At 39.1% G+C, this 22,189-nt stretch overlaps 1 protein-coding gene across 2 annotated transcripts in view; it reads left to right on the top strand.

Moving 5' to 3' along the window:
* khdrbs3 (KH domain containing, RNA binding, signal transduction associated 3) overlaps nucleotides 1–22,189 on the top strand; it is a 248,543-nt gene that overhangs the window by 207,458 nt on the left and 18,896 nt on the right. For both annotated transcript variants that reach the window (XM_023975210.2, XM_023975209.2), the window contains exon 7: nucleotides 14,257–14,339. In XM_023975210.2, coding sequence (XP_023830978.2) covers nucleotides 14,257–14,339 — 83 coding nt within the window. The remainder of the gene's footprint in view (nucleotides 1–14,256; nucleotides 14,340–22,189) is intronic.

Below are 22,189 nucleotides of genomic sequence, written 5' to 3'. Positions count from 1 at the left end.
TCTCAGTGGCATGAAAAATAATTGTCACTATTTGCAATGTAAAAAATTTAATAAAAGCGATCAAAGTTAATTTGAGTTGTCTCTGCYTTAATTCTCCAGCCCCGCCCCACGTATCTCTCACATAACTAAAATTAGATTTGCTTTCTATGATCTCTCCCCTTCCCTCTGCTCTGACAGACATGAGCAATGCAACTCTCATCTCTCCAGCACTGCACTTTATCATTTARTTCTTTATAGAGGCACGCAAAGGGTTCTGGAGGAGCTGCGGCATGCCTGATGAATCGAAATAAATTTGCCAAAGTTATAGAGTTACTGCTGTCTGTTCAGAAAGAAATGACATCATTCAGAATAACCTACTACACCATGAGAAAGGCAAAAATTTTGCCACAGAGTATAAATAGCTTATTTTAGACTAGGTGTGGAGTGTAGCTCAATAACAAGGCATAGCCTACAGTCTGGAACGCGTGGCAAATATGTCAGTAAACAAACACCATCCAAACAAAACGTGCCTTTCGCAATATTTCAATTCGTTTATAATCTCGGGAAAACACATGATGGAAAGCAAATGGCTCCTGCTGAAAAGAGAAGACTCTAATCTGTCAGCTGTAGGCTACCAAAATATTTGATCAACTTCTCTTCCAAATATTGTTTTACAAAGTAAAACAAGAGAGGGAGAGAGATAGAGAGGCTTTTGGCACGACCGCATATTCCATCACCAGCAAGTGAGCTGCGCATCATTGGGTGAGTCAGTGAAACTGAAAAGCATTTTTAGGACTATAATATACTCCTCATATTATACCATAAAATATGTCTCCACACACCTAGGCATAGGCTATTGATGGATTCAAGACAAGGTCGTTTTCATTGAACTCAGATTCTCAGTTTGTCTGTGTCAAAGTAGCCTGTCATTTCAATCATRTGTGAGATATTATGATGCTTTCAAGACAACTGGGAACTTGGACAAAAAAAGAGGTTGAATCATGACGTCAGTGATCTTKAGGTCAGAAAGGTTCTGGAAAGTGGCTAGAGTTCCCCACTTGGAATTCCAAGTTGGATGACCGTCCAAAACAAATCTTCCCAGTCGGAGCTTGTTTTTTTCCCMATTTCCCAGTTGACTTGAATGCGTCATAAAAAAAAAAGATTATGCCAGAGTCTCCAGTCATGTGAAATGACGTAGAATTGCTAGAAATGCATTAATAAAAGGCCCAACATTTCCCGAACCAACCTCCACACATTTTTTTTCTCATGTGTGCAACTTCTGTAAGTGCCTCTACTGCTCTATGTCACTACGCAAATGTGATGATATGCYTGCAATGCTTTATTTTAAAGGTCATTTTTTTCTTCTCATGCGTTCCAGTGTTGTGCCGAATAGCTCCCCCCCCTTTGCGTGAACGCGCACACACTCAATTCTTCAATGCTGCGACTTGCTTGCTTGTTGAAATTTCTGATCACGTTAGGCTGCGTTTCATTTGAATTTTTATTGTTTGACGCGGGGAGGCACTAGTAATGTCTGCAGTTTTCGGTTTGGCTATTTGTTTCAAATGTACTAGTCTATTAATTATTCATTTCGGTTGCTTATCCTGATGTGAAGTTTGTTCTATAGAKAGTATTTGACTCTGACTGCCGAAATRCCCCCCCCCTTCTATCTTGGGACTGCAAGGCCTGGTACACTTCTGAAACATTTTGGTAGCTCATGTTGACCAGTAGTGTGTGCCACAGAAAGCAAAATGAAAGTATAAAGAAACAAACATTTATTTTAGATTTTTCTAATGTTTAAGAAAATAGAGATAATACAGAAATATTATCACACAATAACACAAAAACATCACAGAAAGTTAAGTTTGTTAACAAGTATTAAATAGGAAATACAAATTTAAATCTTTGCATAATAACATATAAAATGACAATAAATCAAATATAAAAAAACAATAAATATCATAAACAAATTGGAAAGCTGCAACAGCTCGACTGAATYTTTAGTCCACTTTTTATGGAAAGTTTTCCAGGTGATACTGTCYCCTGGAACTCAAGCCTAACCTAGTCCTGACAGGCAGCGCAGACATAATCCTCCAATGGTGGGATGGTTTTCATACAGGACTGGTGGAACCATCGTGGGCAGRGGTCACAACCAATCAGAAATTTCTGATGAKATMTTTTAATATATTTAAAACATTAAATACATTTTCTTGAATTACAATTATTTCATTATCAGACAAAGGGGATAATACTTCCTCTAGAAATATTACTGCTTATACAAATTCATACTCGTAAAAATATGCCTTTAGAAGTGTTTTMTTTTTTTATCTACCATTGTATTACATTAGAAATGGAACATAGCAGTGTTTTGGAGGAGAGTGACTGCTATTTCTTCTCTCATGATGTTAATAACATCTTTGTCCGTATTTGAAAAGACAATCGACTCCTCCTTCAGAACACATTCAGCAAACTGGGGAAATAATGTGATGGGCATTTCAGTTTCCCCAACAAAATTATGTTACACATTATAATTCGCAAATATACAACYKCACAGCTATAATATAARTTGACAGTTCTGTTTTGCCTTTTAGTCAGTATACRTTCAGTAGGTTAATTYWACATTACTTATACTCTCATACTTACTTTCAAGGCAAAGACCCCWCAAGAAGTAACATCTTTTTGGCATGGGTGAGGAAGGTACCACACGCCCATCTGGAGATATTACACCCCTTCTCTCTCAGGAATGATCTGAACATATATGTTAATAAAAGTACAGCATTTTGAAACACTTTATTGATTACAATATAGAGAATACTAACAGTATAGCATTTKAAAMACTTTATTATTCCATTGTAAAAAAAAWTATTAAAGACAACAGGCCTTGCAGTCCCAAGATAGAAGAGGGGGAGAATTTCAGCAGGCAAGAAAATAGCCTTGCCCGAAATCCTCCCCCACGCTTCTAATTTACTTAACTTTGTGGCTACAGTCAAATAATTTCTGTGGCACACACTACTGGTCAACATGAGCTAGCAAAATTATTCAGAAGTGTGCCAGGCCTTGCAGTCCCAAGATAGAAGGGGGGGGGGGGGGGGGGGGGGGGGGGGGGGGGGATTTCAGAACTACTGGTCGAATAATACTTGGGAGAGATGGTGAATTTTGGCAAAGAGATTTATTTTATAGACTAATACACTTGAAACAAATAGCCAAACCGAAAACTGCAGACATTAATAGTGCCTCCCCACGATCAAACAGACATGAAAAATAAAATGAAACGCAGCCTAACGTGAACAGAAATCTCAACTAGCAAGCAAGTAGTCGCAGCATGAAGAATTGAGTGCGTACGAGTTCACGCGAAGGGGAGGGGGGTGGATAATTCTGGCAGGGGAGGGGCTTTTTGGCACAACACTGGTACCTTAGAGCTCCCCAGGTCACCTTCTCGCTCTCACTTTTTCTTCCGGCACCTCCCGATTTACAAATTAAGCACTGCTTAAATCGGCTTGAAAATATATGGCAAGACATAAAAAATGGCTATTTAGCAATGACCATAACCAACTTGACAGACCATGAAGATTTTTTTTGTAAGAATAATGGACAAATATGTAGAATCCATGTTTGCAAAGCTCTTAGAGACACCCTGAAAGGTAATACTAACTTGTATTGACTTAGGGGGTTGAATACCTATCTAATCATATACATATTTCTTTAAAAGTAATACACAAACAAATAACCAAAGTGAAAAAACGAAAGCGCACAGTTCTGTAAGGCAAAGAAACTATACAGAAAACCACATCCCACAAAACCCAAACGGAAAATGACAACTTATATTGATCCCCAATCAGAGACAACGATAGACAGCTGCCTCTGATTGGGAACCACACTAACATAGAAATAAGGAAACTAGAATGCCCACCCTAGCCCACCCTAGAATAAAAAACCTCTCTATGGCCAGGGTGTGTGTGTGTGTGTGTGTGTGTGTGTGTGTGTGTGTTGTGTGTGTGTGTGTGTGTGTGTGTGTGTGTGTGTGTGTGTGTGTGTGTGTGTGTGTGTGTGTGGTGTGTGTGTGTGTGTGTGGTGTGTGTGTGCGCGCCGCGTTAGAAACTAGGCTGAGCTACACCCTTCCTGCTAACACTGTAAAGAGAAGACAGGTGTTAAATTGTAGCTGACAACAGTCTAATGCTCCTGAATGCGGTTAAATGTGTATATCTACAAGTTACATACATAAGTATTCAGACCCTTTGCTATGAGACTCGCAATTGAGCTTAGTTGCGTCCTGTTTCCATTGATCATCCTTGAGATGTTTCTACAACTTGATTGGAGTCCACCTGTGGTAAATTCTATTGATTGGACATGATTTGGAAAGGCACACACCTGTCTATATAAGGTCCCACAGTTGACAGTGCATATCAGAGCAAAAACAAAGCCGTGAGGTCGAAGGAATTGTCCATAGAGCTCCGAGACAGGATTGTGTCGAGGCACAGATCTGGGGAAGGGTACCAACAAATGTCAGCAGCATTGAAGGTCCCCAAGAACACAGTGGCCTCCATCATTCTTAAATGGAAGAAGTTTGGAACCACCGCCACGAGCGGCAAGCTCTTCCTAGAGCTGTCCGCTCGGCCAAACTGAGCAATCTGGGGAGAAGGGCCTTGGTCAGGGAGGTGAACAAGAACCCAATGGTCACTCTAACAGAGCTCCAGAGTTCCTCTGTGGAGATGGAAGAACCTTCCAGAAGGACAACCATCTCTGCAGCGCTCCACCAATCAGGCCTTTATGCTAGAGTGGCCAGACGGAAGCAACTCCTCAGTAAATGGCACATAACAGCCCGCTTAGAGTTTGCCAAAAGGCGCCTAAAGACTCTCAGACCATGAGAAACAAGATTCTCTGGTCTGATGAAACCAAGATTGAACTCTTTGGCCTGAATGCCAAGCGTCACGTCTGGAGGAAACCTGGCACCGTCCCTACGGTGAAGCYTYGTGGTGGRAYCATCATGCTGTGTGGATTTATTTCTGCGGCAGGGACTGAGAGACTAGTCAGGATCGAGAGAAAGATGAACGGAGCAAAGTCCAAAGAGATCCTTGATGAAAATCTGCTCCAGAGTGCTCAGGACTTTTGGGGCGAAGATTCACCTTCCAACAGGACAACGACCCTAAGCACACAGCCAAGACAACACAGGAGTGGCTTCGGGACAACTCTCTGAATGCCCTTGAGTGACCCAGCCAGAGCCAACACTTAAAACCGATCAAACATTTCTGGAGAGACCTGAAAATAGCTGTGCAGCAATGCTCCCCATCCAACCTGACGAGAAACTCCCCAAATACAGGTGTACCAAGCTTGTAGTGTCATACCCAAGAAGACTCAAGGCTGTAATCGCTGCTAAAGGTTCTTCAACAAAGTACTGAGTATTTTTAATACATTTGAAAAATAATGTAAAGATCTGCTTTTGCTTTGTCATTATAGGGTATTGGGCACACTTCCTTACACTGTACACCAAAAACAGATGCAGGAAAATAATCCTGCAGCAACAATACATTGAATTATTATGTGGATTATAATTCATAGAAATTTTCCTTAAGGGAAAATCAAGTCTGAAAATAATAACTTCATAGGTCTTTTTTAAACCTCAAATCCACTGTAAATTTTACATTTCCTGCAACAGGATGATCAATTTAAGATACTTCATCTGTACTGTATAATTTAACAATGACATGTACTTTATTTGTTCGTAAATATAGGTTAAAAACAGCATATGAATACCATTTGAAATGACAATGATGATGATGGTTGTATAATGTCTAACTCACATGGAGATTCTATGGCGGTGTGAGACTCCAAACCTCCCCTTTGTATTTCAGCAGCATCCCTCTGTATCTGTTCCGCTGATCCACCGGGTATATTGTAGAGCACAGTAAAGCATCTGTGATACTGTTGTTGAAACATGCAGTGCCAGAGCCTCTGTTAGTCTCTATGGCCTCTGAGGGCAGCCCTTATCTTTTAACAACACGCATCTCATGCTCTCCTCTGGCATACAAATGAAAGACTCACTTAGGAGCTGTCTCTTTCCTCTCGCTGTCTCTCTCTCTCTCTGCTCTATTTACTTTTTCCGTCTGCTCTCTCACTCTCTCTGTTCTCTTTGCCCTCTCTCTTTCTTTCTCTCTCTTCTCTCTCTCTCTCTGTCCTCTCTCTTCTGCTCCCTTTCTCTTTCTCGTCTGTCTGCTCCCCTCTCTCCATCCATCCCTTTCTGACATGCTAATCCTGTTTAAACTTGGAAATGTAGCCGTATTGTATAAGTGCTATGTGTGTGTGCCCTCATTTCTCCCTCCAACACATTTAATTCATACTGCTAGTTACTGAGCTGTGCTATCAGTGATTTGCAAGAGGCGAAACAAAGGCATTACCTATCGCAGTCAAGTTTCTGATTGAAAAGTTGTTCGAATTTCCCAAAGGCTCATCTTTCTAAAGAAAAGTCTTGCTAACATAATAAAAGCAATTGAAAGATGGCGACGACATATGTGGCAGCTCTGCTGCTAGCTCCTAAGCAACTTTGCTTATACTGTATTTTAGTCAGTGCCACTCCGACATTGCTCGTCCTAACYTTTATATATTTCTTAATTCCATTATTTTACTCTTAGATTTGTGTGCGTTGTTGTGAATTGTTCGATACTGCTGCACTGTTGGAGCTAGGAACACAAGCATTTCACTACATCCGCAATAACATCTGCTAAATATATGCATGTGACCAATACAATTTGATTTGATTTGAGTTGAAAATATGTTGTTAACCTGCAAGCATGCTTAGTAAAACAGTCATTTTCTGGGTTGAGTTCTCCCCTAACTCACGTAGAGTGGAGCTGGTAAGTTAAACGACAATAACATGACATTGTTAGGCTCTAATGTGGATTTAAAGTGGCACTGAACATCACACAGTAACAACACTGAAATGAGGAAAGGCAGCACCCTGATAGAGTCAACAGCGATGGGTCTGAGAGAGGAATTACATCTCCATTACATGGTAAGGGACAGTAGCCTTCAAATAGATTGTCAACCATAAATGTATCCTTTGCTCTGAGTGCTTCCATTTTGCTTCATCCATGGTTATGTTAAAGAGAAGATAATGGCTTTTTTTTATCCCTGTGGGGAAATCTTGTTTGCAGCACAGTGCATATACACTGAGTGTACAAAACATTAAGAACACCTTCCTAATATTGAGATGAGTTTTCCTTCAGAACAATTCGTCGAGGCATGGACTCTACAAGGTGTCGAAAGGGTTCCAGAGGGATGCTGCTGGCCCATGTTGACTCCAGTGCTTCTCACAGTTGTGTCAAGTTGACTGTATGTCCTTTGGTTGGTGGACCGTTCTTGATACACATGGGAAACTGTTGAGCATGAACAACCCAGCAGCGTTGCAGTTCTTGACACAAACTGGTGCACCAAACTGGTGCACTTTTGTCTTGCCCATTCACCCTCTGAATGGCATACACACACAATCCATGTCTCAATTGTCTCAAGGCTTAAAAACCAAAATCCTTCTTTAACATGTCTCCTCCCCTTCATCGACACTGATTGAAGTGGATTTAACAAGTGACATCAATAAYGGATCATAACTTTCACCTGTACAGTAGTCACCTGGTCAGTCTATGTCATGGAAAGAGSAGGTGTTCTTAATGTTTTATACYCTCAGTGRATAAAAACACATCATCAAGCTTAGTCTTATACTGACAATAAACGCAGGTAGAAAAGGTGCAATGCATGACAGATCAATGATTCATCTGTACACCATATACATAATKAAAATCAGTCAAGTACAATGTCACCTGTACCGGCCTGCTGGTTTTTAACATTCAGAAGCCACTGAGACAAAATATTACCTGTCTCTATTCTTTTTGTGCCCTGGTTCCCTATAACMTCGCCCGAGAGGTGTAGCTCAAACTCCTGGTAAAGAGGCTGTCTGGGGTCCATCAGTACCTTGTGGGCCTTTGTGAGGGCTCTTTTGTAATGCATGACCTCCTGACTGGTCTGCTTGATCCCCTGCACCTTCCTTGCAGAGCTAACTATGTTTTTGTTGTATATTTATCTGAGAGACGTTCTACGTTTTATGGAGAAACCAGAGCTTGGCTTTGTAGTACAGCCTTCTGTTCAATAGAACGATATTGTCTCATTACACTCATAATCAGCTATTAGATTATAACCAAGGCCATGATACTATCAACTACATGGGGTCAGGACATATGATTAGTCTTGTAATGCTGAGAGGATGTCTTTAAAAATGGATCTATGCAACAGAGTAGAACATGAGAAATCACCAGCATTGACCTTATTATTGTGTCTGACAGAGAAAGTGATGATTCCATAATGTTATTCATTATGTGAATATACTGCAAATGCTAGTCATTAATTAAGCATGTTGCACAGTATTTGTTTTCTCAATGTTGTTACAACTGACTAATCAAACAAGATATGGACAATAACTTTTCTGTGTCGTTCATCATGCAGGCATACATTTCAGATACAAATAATAGTTGTATAGATTCTTGAACTGGATTAGTGAATTCAATTGCTGTGGAGATTTCCAACTGTTTTATTATTTATTGACAACTTGAAAATGAGTTATATTTCTGGGTTGACTGTCTCCTCCGCTAGACCCAAAAAATATATTTTCTCTCCTCCGATCTAGGATCATCTCCCTCTGGCTTTTCATACTCAACTGAGCCTAATTTATTTGATAAGTGAGGCTAACAATGCATACTTGATCAGCCACAGATACATGGTTTTAATTTGACCATTTTGCTGAGATTTTCAACAATTTAATATTAATAGACGTGCCATCAGAAAGTATTCACACATTTTGTTGTGTTACAGACTGAATTTAAAATGGATTCGTTAGAGATATTTTGTCTATGGCCTACACACAATAATGTAAAAGTGGAATGATGTTTTTCGAACATTTCTACAAATTAATAAAAAATGAAAGCTGAAATGTCTTTACTCAATAAGTATTCAACCCCTTTGTTATGGCAAGCCTCAATAAGTGCAGGAGTAACCATTTGATGAACAAGTCATATAATAAGTTGCATGGACTCACTCTGTGTGCAATAATAGTGTTTAACATGATTTATGAATGACTACCTCATCTCTGTACCGCACACATACAATCATCTGTAAGGTTCCTCAGTCGAGCAGTGAATTTCAAACACAGATGCAACCACAAAGACCAGGGAGGTTTTCCAATGCCTCGCAAAGAAGGGCACCCATMGGTAGATGGGTAAAAAAATATATAAACAGACATTGAATATCCYTTTGAGAATGGTGAAGTGATTAATTACACTTTGGATGATGTATCAATACACCCAGTCACTGCAAAGATAAAGGCGTCCTTCCTAGCTCAGTTGCCAGAGAGGAAGGAAACCGCTCAGGGATTTCACAATAAAGCCAAAACASTTACAGAGTTTAATGCCTGTGATAGGAGAAAACTGAGGATGGATCAACAACACAACATTGTAGTTACACCACAATATTAACCTGATTGACAGAATGTAAATAAGGAAGCCTGTATAGAATAAATATATTCCAAAACATGCATCCTGTTGGCAACAAGGTATTAAAGTAATACTGCAAAAATGTGGTAAAGCAATTCACTTTTTGTCCTGAATARAAAGTGTATGTTTGGGGCAAATACAATACATTACTGAGTACCACTCTCCATATTTTCAAGCATAGTGGTGGCAGCATCATGTTATAGGTATGCAGGTATGCAGAACAAATGAATATGATGGTAAACCCCAGGGAGTTCTTTCAGAACAGGGCAGAATGCTTCAGGAAAAAGTGCTTTGACAGTTGAAGAGTACGTCAGCTAGCAAGGCATTGTTGTCATTTTATAACAGGTGATAAGCAGAAATAAGGGAGTACTAACTCTCATAGTAGTAGATGTGAGTTTCTCTTTCAAACAATCCCCTGGRCTTGTACACAGCTAATAGCTAACATTCGCCAAAGCAAGCTAGCTACTGAGAGTGCAACCCTAGTAACAGTACAGATGAAGATGAAAAATGATCAGGCCCACTGTACATCTTACTGTAGAAWTTACTGTTGAAAACTAGTCTAGGTTTGAACTGTTACTGTTATAATACAATTGTTATTCTGAACTGGAATAAACTGATTGGAGCAAGATGCTTTTTGAGGCAAACACACTCACACAGTTCTGGGTTGCTCATCTACAGGAAGCGGTATCCTGCCAGACTGTCACGTTCCTGACCTTATTTTCCTTTGTTTAGCTTTGTTTAGTTGGTCAGGACGTGAGCTGGGTGGGCAGTCTATGTTATGTGTTTCTATGTTTTGTTAATTAGCCTTATATGGTTCTCAATCAGGGACAGGTGTTTGACGTTTCCTCTGATTGAGAACCATATAAAGGTAGGCTGTTCACACCGTTTGTTTGTGGGTGATTGTCTTCCGTGTCAGTGTTTGTACCACACGGGACTGTTTCGTTTGTCTAGTCTGTTCCTGTTCGTGCGTTCTTCGTTATATGTAAGTTCTCATGTTCAGGTCGGTCTACGTCATTTGTTATTTTGTAATTTATCAAGTGTGTTTCGTGTTCGTCTTGTTTCAATAAAATCTCATTATGTATTGCACAAAAGCTGCGTTTTGGTCCGATCCCTGCTCCTCCTCAGTCGAGGAGGAGAACAATCGTTACACAGACTGAGAAAGCAGATGATGTTCTGGTCCAGTTTGGGACCACATACCTATGCGAGTCAGGGTTCTCAACTCTGACATACTTAAAAAACAAGTACAGAAACAGTTTGAAGGCTGAGCACGACCTCAGTGTTGTAATGTAAAAAACAGAGCCCAGAATAGACATGCTCATTAGGACRMCTGTGTGTGTTCTGGTCTACATCTGTGTGATGTGATCAATCCGTTTATTCCAGTTCAGAATAAAACATATGTATTGTATTTTAACAGCAACAGTTCCAAACTAGACTTTCTTTCAACAATAATTTCTACAGTAAGATGTACAGTAGGCCTGATCATTTTTTATCTGTACTGTTACTTAGGGTTGCACTATCAAAAAGCCTGTGTGTGTTCTGTTATACGGCTGTGMGATGTGATCAATCAGTTTATTCCAGTTCAGAATTAAAATMATGTGTTAGATTGTAACAACAACAGCTCCAACCTAGACAGATATATGAGTGTTTTCAATGGGGGAAAATAAACATTAATAGATATTTATATGGATATTTAATTTCATTGTTATTTGTTTTTGTCTATATTGCATTTGTTTTAGGCATAAGGGCAATGAAATGTAACAATATTTATGTATAGTTGCATATTTTCCTATGCTTGGGTCCCAGGAAAACACAGCATTTCTCATTTGGGTCCCAGGCTGAAAACGTTTACGAACCCCTGGCTTAGAGAAAGAGATTTCGTTTAACAAGTCATATTTTTTTTCTGTCAAAAAGGTATGGATGAAATTATTGACACCCCATGAGATTCTTATAAATAAAGTAGTCAAAAGTTTAATATTTGGTCCCATATTCCTAGCACCTGATGACTACATCAAGCGTGTGACTAGAAACTTTTTGGATGCATCTGCAGTTCATTTTGATTGTGTTTCAGAGTATTTTGTGGTAAATAATGTATTGTGTAATTTTGGAGTCACTATTATTGTAAATAATAATATATGTTTCTAAACACTTCTACATTATTGTGGATGCTACCATGATTACGGATAATCCTGAATGAATTGTGAATAATGATGAGTTAGAAAGTTACAGAGAATCAAAGAGCATACCCCCAAGACATGCTAACCTCCCCTGTTATTGATAATGGTGAGAGATTAGCATGTCTTGGGGTATGATCTTTGACCCTCTCTGACTTTCTCTCTCATACATTTATTCAATAATTTTGATCTCTATGTTTTTGACTACATTTCTTTCACGTRAAAGAAAAACTCTTTCTCTAAGCAATTGTATTAGTTTAAAATGATACAATTTCAAATTTTCTCATACAATATAGCTCAGTATTTTAATGAATTATACACATTTAATAAAATACAAATAAACAATACATATTTGTCTCTCTGAAATGAAACCATCAAGTGACAGATTTTGTAAAAAGTTCTGTCATTGGACAACCCCATGCCATGATTAGATAAWGAAAAAAACAATCTCTTTCATAWTTTCTTGAAACAATAAWATATAATTTACAAACATTTCTAAAAATGGATATATAGCATTTTGGAATGAAACTCTTCAAATATGAATCATATGATYTATTATATACAGTACCAGACAAAAGTWTGGACACAGCTACTCATTCAAGGGTTTTTCTTATTTGTACTATTTTACTATTTATGCCAAGAGTGTGCAAAGCTGTCATCAAGGCAAAGGCTGGCTACTTTGAATAATCGCAAATATAAAATATATTTAGATTTGTTTAACACTTTTTTGGTTACTACATGATTCCATATGTGTTATTTCATGGTTGTGTTGTCTTCACTATTATTCTATCTACTATGTATAAAATCGTAAAATTAAAGAAAATCCCTTTTAAATAATGAGTTGGTGTGTCCAAACTTTTGACTGGTACTGTAGGTATTTAGCATATTGACGTCACAGCCAAACATTGTATCATGACTTTACAGTCCATAATACATAATCCACCAACAAACCGGCATGACTGTTGAAAGTTGATGATCAGATTTACACACCATGATCTAACATGGTAATATTGATGTTGATACTGTGGTGATTAGAAAACCAGAGGCCAGGGAACTCTATTTGTAACAGTGTGCCTCCCAATTGGCACCCTARATAGTGCWCTACTTAGGAAGGAATAGGGTGCCATTTGGSATGCAAAAGATTTACACAACCACAGCACCAGCCCAACTTTGATGAACTTTATTTTCCCTCGTCATACACAGTTAGTTCGTTAGCTTCCTCAGGATTAAAGATAAAAGAGTGGATTCAAATGGTGACGTCTGGCAGAAGCATGTTTCTAATCAGGCATTAGAGGCCTTCATAATAACATGGAGATGAGTATGTTGTCTCTCTCTCTCTCTCTCTCTCTCACTGTAATTCTCACAGTTTGTGCATGCAAATCACCCAGATGGAATTAGTGGTGGAGTGTTGGGGGTGAGGGGGATGAGGGATGTGTCACGAGGGGTCGACATCTTTGTGGAACATAATTCCCATTTATCCTAAATTAGGCACGGGTGCGGCTCTGCGCCCCTTTGATGTTCCACTAGGCAGGGGGTTAGGGGAGGTGGGGGGGGGGAGTGGGTAGGAGAGGGGATATTGCTGGAGCTCAAGCAGATGTTTCGAGCTCATCTTCAGAGATGGTGATGAAATGGACTCGGGGCATGAGGAGATGCATCTGGCTGTTGCACACACACACGCACGCACGCACGCACGCACGCACGCACGCACGCACGCACGCACGCACGCACGCACGCACACACACACACACACACACACACACAACACACACACCACACACACACACACCACACACACACACACACACACACACACACCACACACACACACACACACAAGGACAGAGCTACATGTACAGCTACCAGTCAAAATGTGTTTACATTTTTTGGGGTTACTACATGATTCCATATGTGTTATTTTATAGTTTGTATGTCTTCACTATTATTCTACAATGTAGAAAATAGTAAAAATAAAGAAAAACCCTGGAATGAGTACGTGCGTCAAAACTTTTGACTGGTACTGTATGTGGCTCAATGGTACACGCCCTATTCTTCTAATATACTCCCAATCGAGAAATAATGTGTGCATTTAAGATCAGTAAATATTTTCAATGTCAGAGTAGTTGGAAGACAGTAGACATGTGTGGGGTGGTGTCTTCAGATACATGACAGTTAACGTATGCATAAAATAAACATTTACACAAGAAATCGTTAGATTTTCTGAATGCATTTTGGAGCATCTGTGCCGATCTTTAATTGATTACAGCAGCATCCAGCTGTCGGTAATGATCGGTTGGGGAACAATTCACATTTAGGGATCAGAAGAATTGCTTTTGACATACTTCCAGGAATTAACAGAGGTACAATAAAGGAATTAGCCGAGGTGTGAAAAAAATGGTTGATGAATAGTATAGTTCTAAGGGAGACAACTATAGATAGAAACAAACTATGTTACCAACAACTGTCATGAATGGACTTAGTGACCTGGACTGACCAGTCCCATGYCAGAGRGCAGAAAAATGAAGRTGTGGTGATGTTTATAAATGTTCTTTATGTATTTTATCCTCTCTTTCTATCTCCAGGAATATGATGATGGATACGGGACAGCTTACGATGACCAGGGTTATGACTCCTACGACAACAGTTACAGCAATCAAGGACAGAAGTAAGAGTCCGTTTCCTGTTTCTCAGGTGTCCTTATCATCCTCACCCCTGTTTTAGCAAGACAATACTGTAGTGTCTATTATTGGTGTTTATTATTTAAATAGGGGGGAAAAGGACACCTGAGTGGGCAAATCAAGTGGACCCTATTAGGATTTTGTCTTCATCAAAAATACATGAAGGTTGTCCGAGATTGTTGCCAGGATGTTGCATCAATGCTTTACATCAGATTAGCATGTTAGCATACTATTTCTCCATTAGCAGCATGTGAACAAGAGGTCTTCGCGAATCTACCRGAACCCGTTTACCCGAGGTCCGACCCGATCTGTGTGAAAATATGTGAAATACCAACCGGATCTGAAATTATATTTGAAGAGTTAGTTCCTAAACAACATAAACACACATTGCACACATTTACATTTTATTCTCTTAAATTATTGTCAGGGGTCRCCTTTCCTCAAACCAAATGTGTCACTATCATTTTGTGACAAAACGACATATTCACTTCATGAATACCAGCCACTGCGCACTTCACGTGACATAAGCTATAGGCCTACTTGTTGTGGGAGAGGAGGAGGACGCAGTGGAAAATGATAGCCTAGGCTGTATAAAGTGCAAAAAATATATAAACAGGGAAATCGTCTGTATTCGCCTCATTTATGCACATTGTGGATACAGGGGGGAAAAGGTTGCCCATATTTTCAAGATCTGAGCTACTTAATTTAATTGTTTAATTTATTCAATTTACTCGTTTATTCAGTTTTTTTTTATTTGTTAGGCCTGGCCTATTTAGTATGCTATTTAGCTATTTTTTGTGGGTATTTTCATTATTTAAAATAACAGTWTGTTAATTAATGTTGAATGACTCGAGTCAAGTGTGATATAAGAAAGGTGACTCATTCATGCGCTAGTTTCCTGGCTTTCATTCAAAAATAATTACGTTACAGGCTACTGCAGAGTTGCCAACACATTCTTCTGGTTGTCTTTAAAAAATAAAAATTTTACCAATTTAATCTGCTCATGCAGTGTGTGAATGTGTGTTTGCGGTAGACTGATAGTCATAGGCTTATCTGCAGAAAATGATGTAGCCGAATGTTGAAAGGCTGCCGATGTATACATTGTGTAAGGCATGGATAGGTATAAGAAATATCAGGACAACTTCACTCTTCAATGATTAATCGTTAATTAACTCTCTGGACGGTAGGCCTACCCAGCCGTGGCATGGATTACTTTTCTATCAAACCGGCATCCAAACCAATCTCAGGCTGTATAGGCTAATTCTGTCGGCTTTAATGAAATCTACATTTCATCTAGAAAAACAAAATATTAGGCTATTATAATGAGTTAGACCTGAGTTACAGAACTTCTTAGGGATCAAATCCCTTTACAGGGATCGATTTACAACATCCGGTGAAAGGGCAGAGCGCCAAATTCCCAAATTATTAGAAATATTTAACTTCATACAATCACAAGTGCAATACACCAAATTAAAGCTTTACTTCTTGTTAATCCAGCCCCATGTCAGATTTCAAAAAGGCTTTACGGCGAAAGCAAACCATGCTATTATCTGAGGAAGCACCCATCAAACAAAACAGACAATCATATTTCATCCCGCCAGGCGCGACACAAAACTCAGTAATAACGATATAATTCATGCCTTAACTTTGAAGATCTCTTTCGTTGGCACTCCAATATGTCCCATAAACATACAAATGTCCTTTTGTTCGATTAATTCTGTCGTTATATTCTCAAAATTCCATTTATTGTGAGCGTTTGATCCAGAAAAACACTGGTTCCAACTTGCGCAACATGACACAAAATATCTAATAAGTTACCTGTAATCTTTGTCCAAATATTTCAACCAACTTTCCTAATAACTTTAGGTATTTTTTTACGTAAATAATCGATAAATTAAGAAACGGATAAACTGCGTTCAATAGCGGATAAAAACAAAGTGGAGGAGCTTTCAGTTCACGCGCCCCAACCACAACAGTACACTCACTCGACCCTCGTTCTGAACTCTTACTTCTTATTCTCAAAGGAAAACATCAACCAATTTCTAAAGACTGTTGACATCCAGTGGAAGCGATAGGAACTGCAAGCAAGTGCCTTAGAAATCTAGATCCCCATAGAAAACTCATTGAAAGAGAGTGACCTCAAAAAAAATGTCTGGTTGGTTTGTCCTCGGGGTTTCGCCTGCCAATAAGTTCTGTTTATACTCACAGAACTCATTCAGACAGTTGTAGAAACTTCAGAATGTGTTCCTATCCAAATATACTAAAATATGCATATCCTAGCTTCTGGCCTGAGTAGCAGGCAGTTTACTTTGGGCACGCTTTTCATCCGGACATGAAAATACCGCCTCCTAAATTATTTTAGATACAACGAAAATGCACGTTAAAGTTCAGCAGACAATGTGTCAGCAGACAGTATGTCGATAATGCTCCATTTTGGCAATCAAGCAAAATGTTTTTTCTTTCAGATCCATTTGGTCAGATATAGACCTGACCCAATTTGAATCCGATTCTCTCTCAACTCTGACATGTTTTGAGTCGGGTCTGGTCCACCTCGGATCCAAATCGTATCAAATAAAAACAGTAAAAAAAAATAAATGACTGGATCCTGTCAAGGTCAGGTAGGAAATTTCACATATCCAATTCGGTTCGGATCTCAATTTCGGGATCCGAGAAGACCTTTAATGTGAACCATGTCAGATTAGCATGTTAGCACGCTAGTTAATCATTAGCCTGTGTAGCGAGGGTGAGACAATACAGGTGTGAATGGTGACAGTAGCTTGTTAACAATCAGAAACATGAAATGGACTCGGGGCATGAGGAGATACACACATACACGACACACACACACACACACACACACACCACACACCACACACACACACACACACACACACACACACACACACACACACACACACACACACACACACACAAACACAAGGACAGAGCTGCGTGGAGCAGTGGTGCATCCACTTTTCTCCTATGTTCACACTTGAGAAATAATGTCATTTGAGTACAGTAAATATTTTCGGTTTCAGAATAGTTTGAAAGACCATAGAAAAATCTATGTGTGGGGTGGTMTCTTCAGATCCATTACTGTTACCTTATGCATAAAATAAACATTTCCGCATGAAATAGTTCGATTTGTAAGGACAGACTAATACATAAATGCGTGTTGGAGCATCTGTGCTATGTTTAATTGATTACAGCAGCATCRAGCTGTCGGTAATGATCYGTTGGGGGAAAAGTCACATTTAMGGATCAGAAGAATTGCTTTTGACATACTTTCAAAAATGAACGGCGATACAACAATATTTCATAGAAAAAAAACTGGTTCATGAATATTAGAGTTCTGAAGGAGAAAGAGACAGTTCTGAATTATAAATAGATAAACATCCACTACGTCATGAGGAACTGAAATGGAATGACCTCTAATAGATTGAACTCTAATGGAACATATGGAGGGGCGATCAGACAGGCCAGGCATGCACAGTGCATAACTTAGTGCCAAGATAGAAGACCGCGTTTGGGCGCTCAGAACGAAATTGAGGGCAAACAAACTACTGTATCTTCTCATTATGATGTCCTGTCAAAAGCATTTTAACCATAATGCCATAGCTTGACTAATACTAGTGGATCCCTTGTGCTAATATTTTTTTGGCCTATTTTCCATGTCAGCCATTGTTGCCTCATGAAGCCTAAATGGCTGTTTGGTTGTTTGGCTCTATACAACAGCAACAGATGACCCTGCAGCTACATTGCTTCTTGGTGTCCTATAGCTCTATGCAATAGAAACCATCGGTTGGAACCGGTTCAGGGAAAAMAACCAAKATTTTTTGAAGAACAGAATTAGAACTGGGAAAAAAAGTGATCTACACTGTTCCGGAACAGAACTGTTATTTTAAAAACATTTTTATTTAAATTACATTATTTTACATACCYGGCTTTTTTTTTTCACTCCCACAAAAATGTAACAACGCGCTTATGCAAAGCCACTCAGAAACTTATTCCAGTGTCTGCCTGCCAGCTGAAAATCTTTGCCAGTGTGTGTGCATGTGTAGGCTAACTGCCCCTTCCCCTCCGAAGCTTAGGCTACCTACTGATGCTACAAGCGTGATTCAGAAATGAACCTTTCTGAAATKCCCATCCCGGATCCGGGATTTCTGTCATTAAAAACCCTGACTAGCATAGCGTAGCCTAGCGCCAGAGGGTAATCATAAAATATAATTTCATGAAATCACAAGTGCAATATTGCAAAACACAGCTTAGCCTTTTGTTAACCTCTAATTCCTCCCAAACCCGGATCCGGGAGCACCCCCATCAGTAAAAAAGCTGACTAGCATAGCCTAGCATAGCGTCACAAGTAAATACTAGCATCTAAATATATTTAAAATCACCAAGTCCAAGACCCAGATGAAAGATACACATCTTGTGAATCCAGCCATCATTTCTGATTTTTAAAATGTTTTACAGGGAAGACACAATATGTAAATCTATTAGCTAACCACGTTAGCAAAAGACACCACTTTTTTACTCCACCAGTTTTTTACTCCATCAGTAGCTATCACAAATTCGACCAAATAAAGATATAAATAGCCACTAACCAAGAAAACAACTTCATCAAATGACAGTCTGAAATAACATATTTATTGTATAGCATATGTTTTGTTAGAAAAATTTGCATATTTCAGGTATAAATCACAGTTCTACATTGCAGCTGCAATCTGAAAATAGCGTCGATGCAGCCAGAATAATTACAGAGACCAACGTCAATAACTAATTACTCATCATAAATCATTTCTGAAAAATACACAGCGTACAGCAAATGAAAGCCCAACATCTTGTGAATCCAGCCAATATGTCAGATTTTTTAAGTGTTTTTACAGCGAAACACAATTTAGCATTATATTAGTTTACCACAATAGCCAGAAAACACAACCGCATTTACCAGCAGCAAATGTTAGCGATCGTAACAATCCAGCAAAAGAATATATAATTGGACTAACCTTGTAAACTTCATCAGATGACAGTCTTGTAACATCATATTACACAATGCATATAGGTTTTGTTTGAAAATGTGCATATTTAGCGGCACAAATTGTGGTTATACAATGTGAACAGTAGCAGCATTTCATGCATTCTGGCCGGCCGCATCTTGGAGAGGCACCTAATCTAATCGATAAATATCGTAAACTTGACTAAAAAATACAGGTTGGACAGCAATTGAAAGATGCATTAGTTATTAATGCAACCGCTGTGTTAGATTTTTTAAAATTAACGTTACTAGACATACAGTGTGCGTTACAGCCAGACCAGTGCCGCAATAATGGCGGACAAATCCTTTAACATTTTTCCACATAAATATGGAATAACATCATAAATAGCTCTTACTTTTGGACGAGCTTCCATCAGAATCTTGGGCAAGTGGTCCTTTGTCCAGAATCATCGTTGCTCGGTTGTAGATTGCCGTCTTCAACTTAGGAATTAGCAGCAAACATTAGCCATGTGGCGAAGACGTGCCCAAATGTTCAAAACGCAATACTAAGGAAATTCCGAAAATTGCAATATACTCGCATAAACTGATATAACTCGGTTTAAAATAACGTCGTTATGATGTTTCTAACACCTATATCGAATTAAATTACAGACGGATATATCTAAGGCCGATAACTGAGCGTTTCAAAATGCCATCCTGAGTTCTTGCTTTGCGTCATGATGAACGTCAAAAAGAGAGCTCCCTCCGTTCCTTGCGGCTTTATAAGGTCTTGAGATCTACGTAGAAACTCCATTCCAATTCTCATTGGTTACTGACATCCAGGGGAAGGCGCGTGCAGTTCATGTCGACCCATAGGATACATACAGAGCTTTAAACTGATCTGAGAACAGAGCCTCGTTTTCAGACCTTCAGTTCCTGTCATGAATTTCGCTGCAGAAAGAGTTCTGTTTCACCCACAAGACATAATTCAAACGGTTTTAGAAACTAGAGATTGTTTTCTATCCAATAGTAATAATAATATGCATATTGTACGAGCAAGAATTGAGTACGAGGCAGTTTAATTTGGGAACGATAAATGTCCAAGTTGAAACAGCACCCCCTATAGTGACAAGATTAATCCATCTGTCGTCTCAGATGTTATGCAGATGTTATGCTTTCCAGCGAAAGCAATACTTGCATTTGTGTAAATGTATCGATCGCTCGACAAAACAATAAGAACAGCTAGCACCAGGTAACTCAGTAACAAAAACCAGCAAAGCAATCAAATTAATCGTTTACCTTTGTTGATCTTCGGTTGGTTTCACTCACGAGACTCCCAGTTAGACAGCAAATGTTCCTTTTGTTCCATAAAGATATGTTTTATATCCAAATACCTCGTTTGTTTGATGCGTCATCACAAGTAATCCACCGGAAAAAGCGTTCGCGACAACGGCGGAAAAAAATTCAAATTATATCCATAATGTCCACATAAACATGTCAAACGTTGTTTTTGACTAGGAGCGAGAGAGACAATGGCTACCTTTCAGATTTGCGCAAAAATCACCGGAGAGCCCCCACCTGTCCACTTACCCAATGTGCTCTTGCAGGCTCATCCTTCAAAACATAAAGGCCTGAAACTACGTTAAAAGGCTGTTGACACCTTAGGGAAGACATAGAAAAAGAGGTCTTATTGATGAGACTTCACATATGCGATAGGAAGGCATTGGAACACAGAGCTCTCAAAATGAGTGCCACTTCCTGCTTGAAATTTTCTCAGGTTTTCACCTGCAATATCAGTTCTGTTTAACTCACAGACAAAATTCTTACAGTTTTGGAAACTTCAGAGTGTTTTCTATCCTAATCTGACTATTATATGCATATTCTAGTTTCGGGGGCTGAGAAATAGGCAGTTTAAAATGGGTACGCATATTTTGCCAAATGTTAAAATTGCGCCCCCTAGTTAGAAGAAGTTTTTAAGGAGAGATATTTTTTATTAGAGAAGAATGGATTACATTTTTCAATGCTAGTTAAGGATACTATAAATATCACGTTTCACATTGGATTTWTTAACTACAAAAAGATAAAACGTATTTTTATTTTAGTTCTGGTGGGCCTAATTAAGATAATAATAAGATGCCCGTTGCTTCAAGTCAAGCCTCCTCCTTCTCCCTCTCTCGATCTCTCCCAACCGGAAAATTTTCTGTCATATCTCGCAACCTACACTTGCCTGTCCAATACATGTAAACATCTATAGCCTGCTCCATAGCAAGCTGCTCTATCTGATTGGTGACGTAATCTAATGTCGCGCTAAATGTACAAAAAAAATGATTTAAAAAGGAACAGAAAGGAACTATATAAACCGTTCGTTTTTTGGGGTTGAAACGGTTCAGAACTTATTTTGCTGGTCGTAACAGTGGAAGGGAAGAAAAKAAATAATGGTTCTGTTCAGAGRGAAAAGCTTGGAAAATAATTTAGGTTCCAACCCCTGATAGAAAAAGAAGACCCAACAACTAAATGTACAGAATTGATTTTCTCATATCAAGGGAGCGATCGTGATTACTTTCACCATGTCACTTAAGGTCAAAGGACAGTCTTTTATCGGTCCTGCATCTGGGATGCGTCCCAATTGGCACACTATTCCACATATAGCACACTACTTTTGACTCTCTCTGGTCAAAAGTAGCACACTAAATAGAGAATTGGGCACCATTTGGGACGCATCCCTACTGCTGTCACACCATCTTCCCACCTCTCCTCTATTCTGTATTTTCTGCGTGCATGGGCAGTTTCAAAGAGGGCCTGATTGTTGCTGCACTTAAGATGTCAAAAATTGCATTAGAGGCAGCTGTGTGTGTGTGTGTG

Source organism: Salvelinus sp. IW2-2015, linkage group LG30 (assembly GCF_002910315.2).
Source record: "Salvelinus sp. IW2-2015 linkage group LG30, ASM291031v2, whole genome shotgun sequence".
Taxonomy (NCBI): Eukaryota; Metazoa; Chordata; class Actinopteri; order Salmoniformes; family Salmonidae; genus Salvelinus; species Salvelinus sp. IW2-2015.
This window is presented reverse-complemented; position numbering and strand designations above follow the sequence as displayed.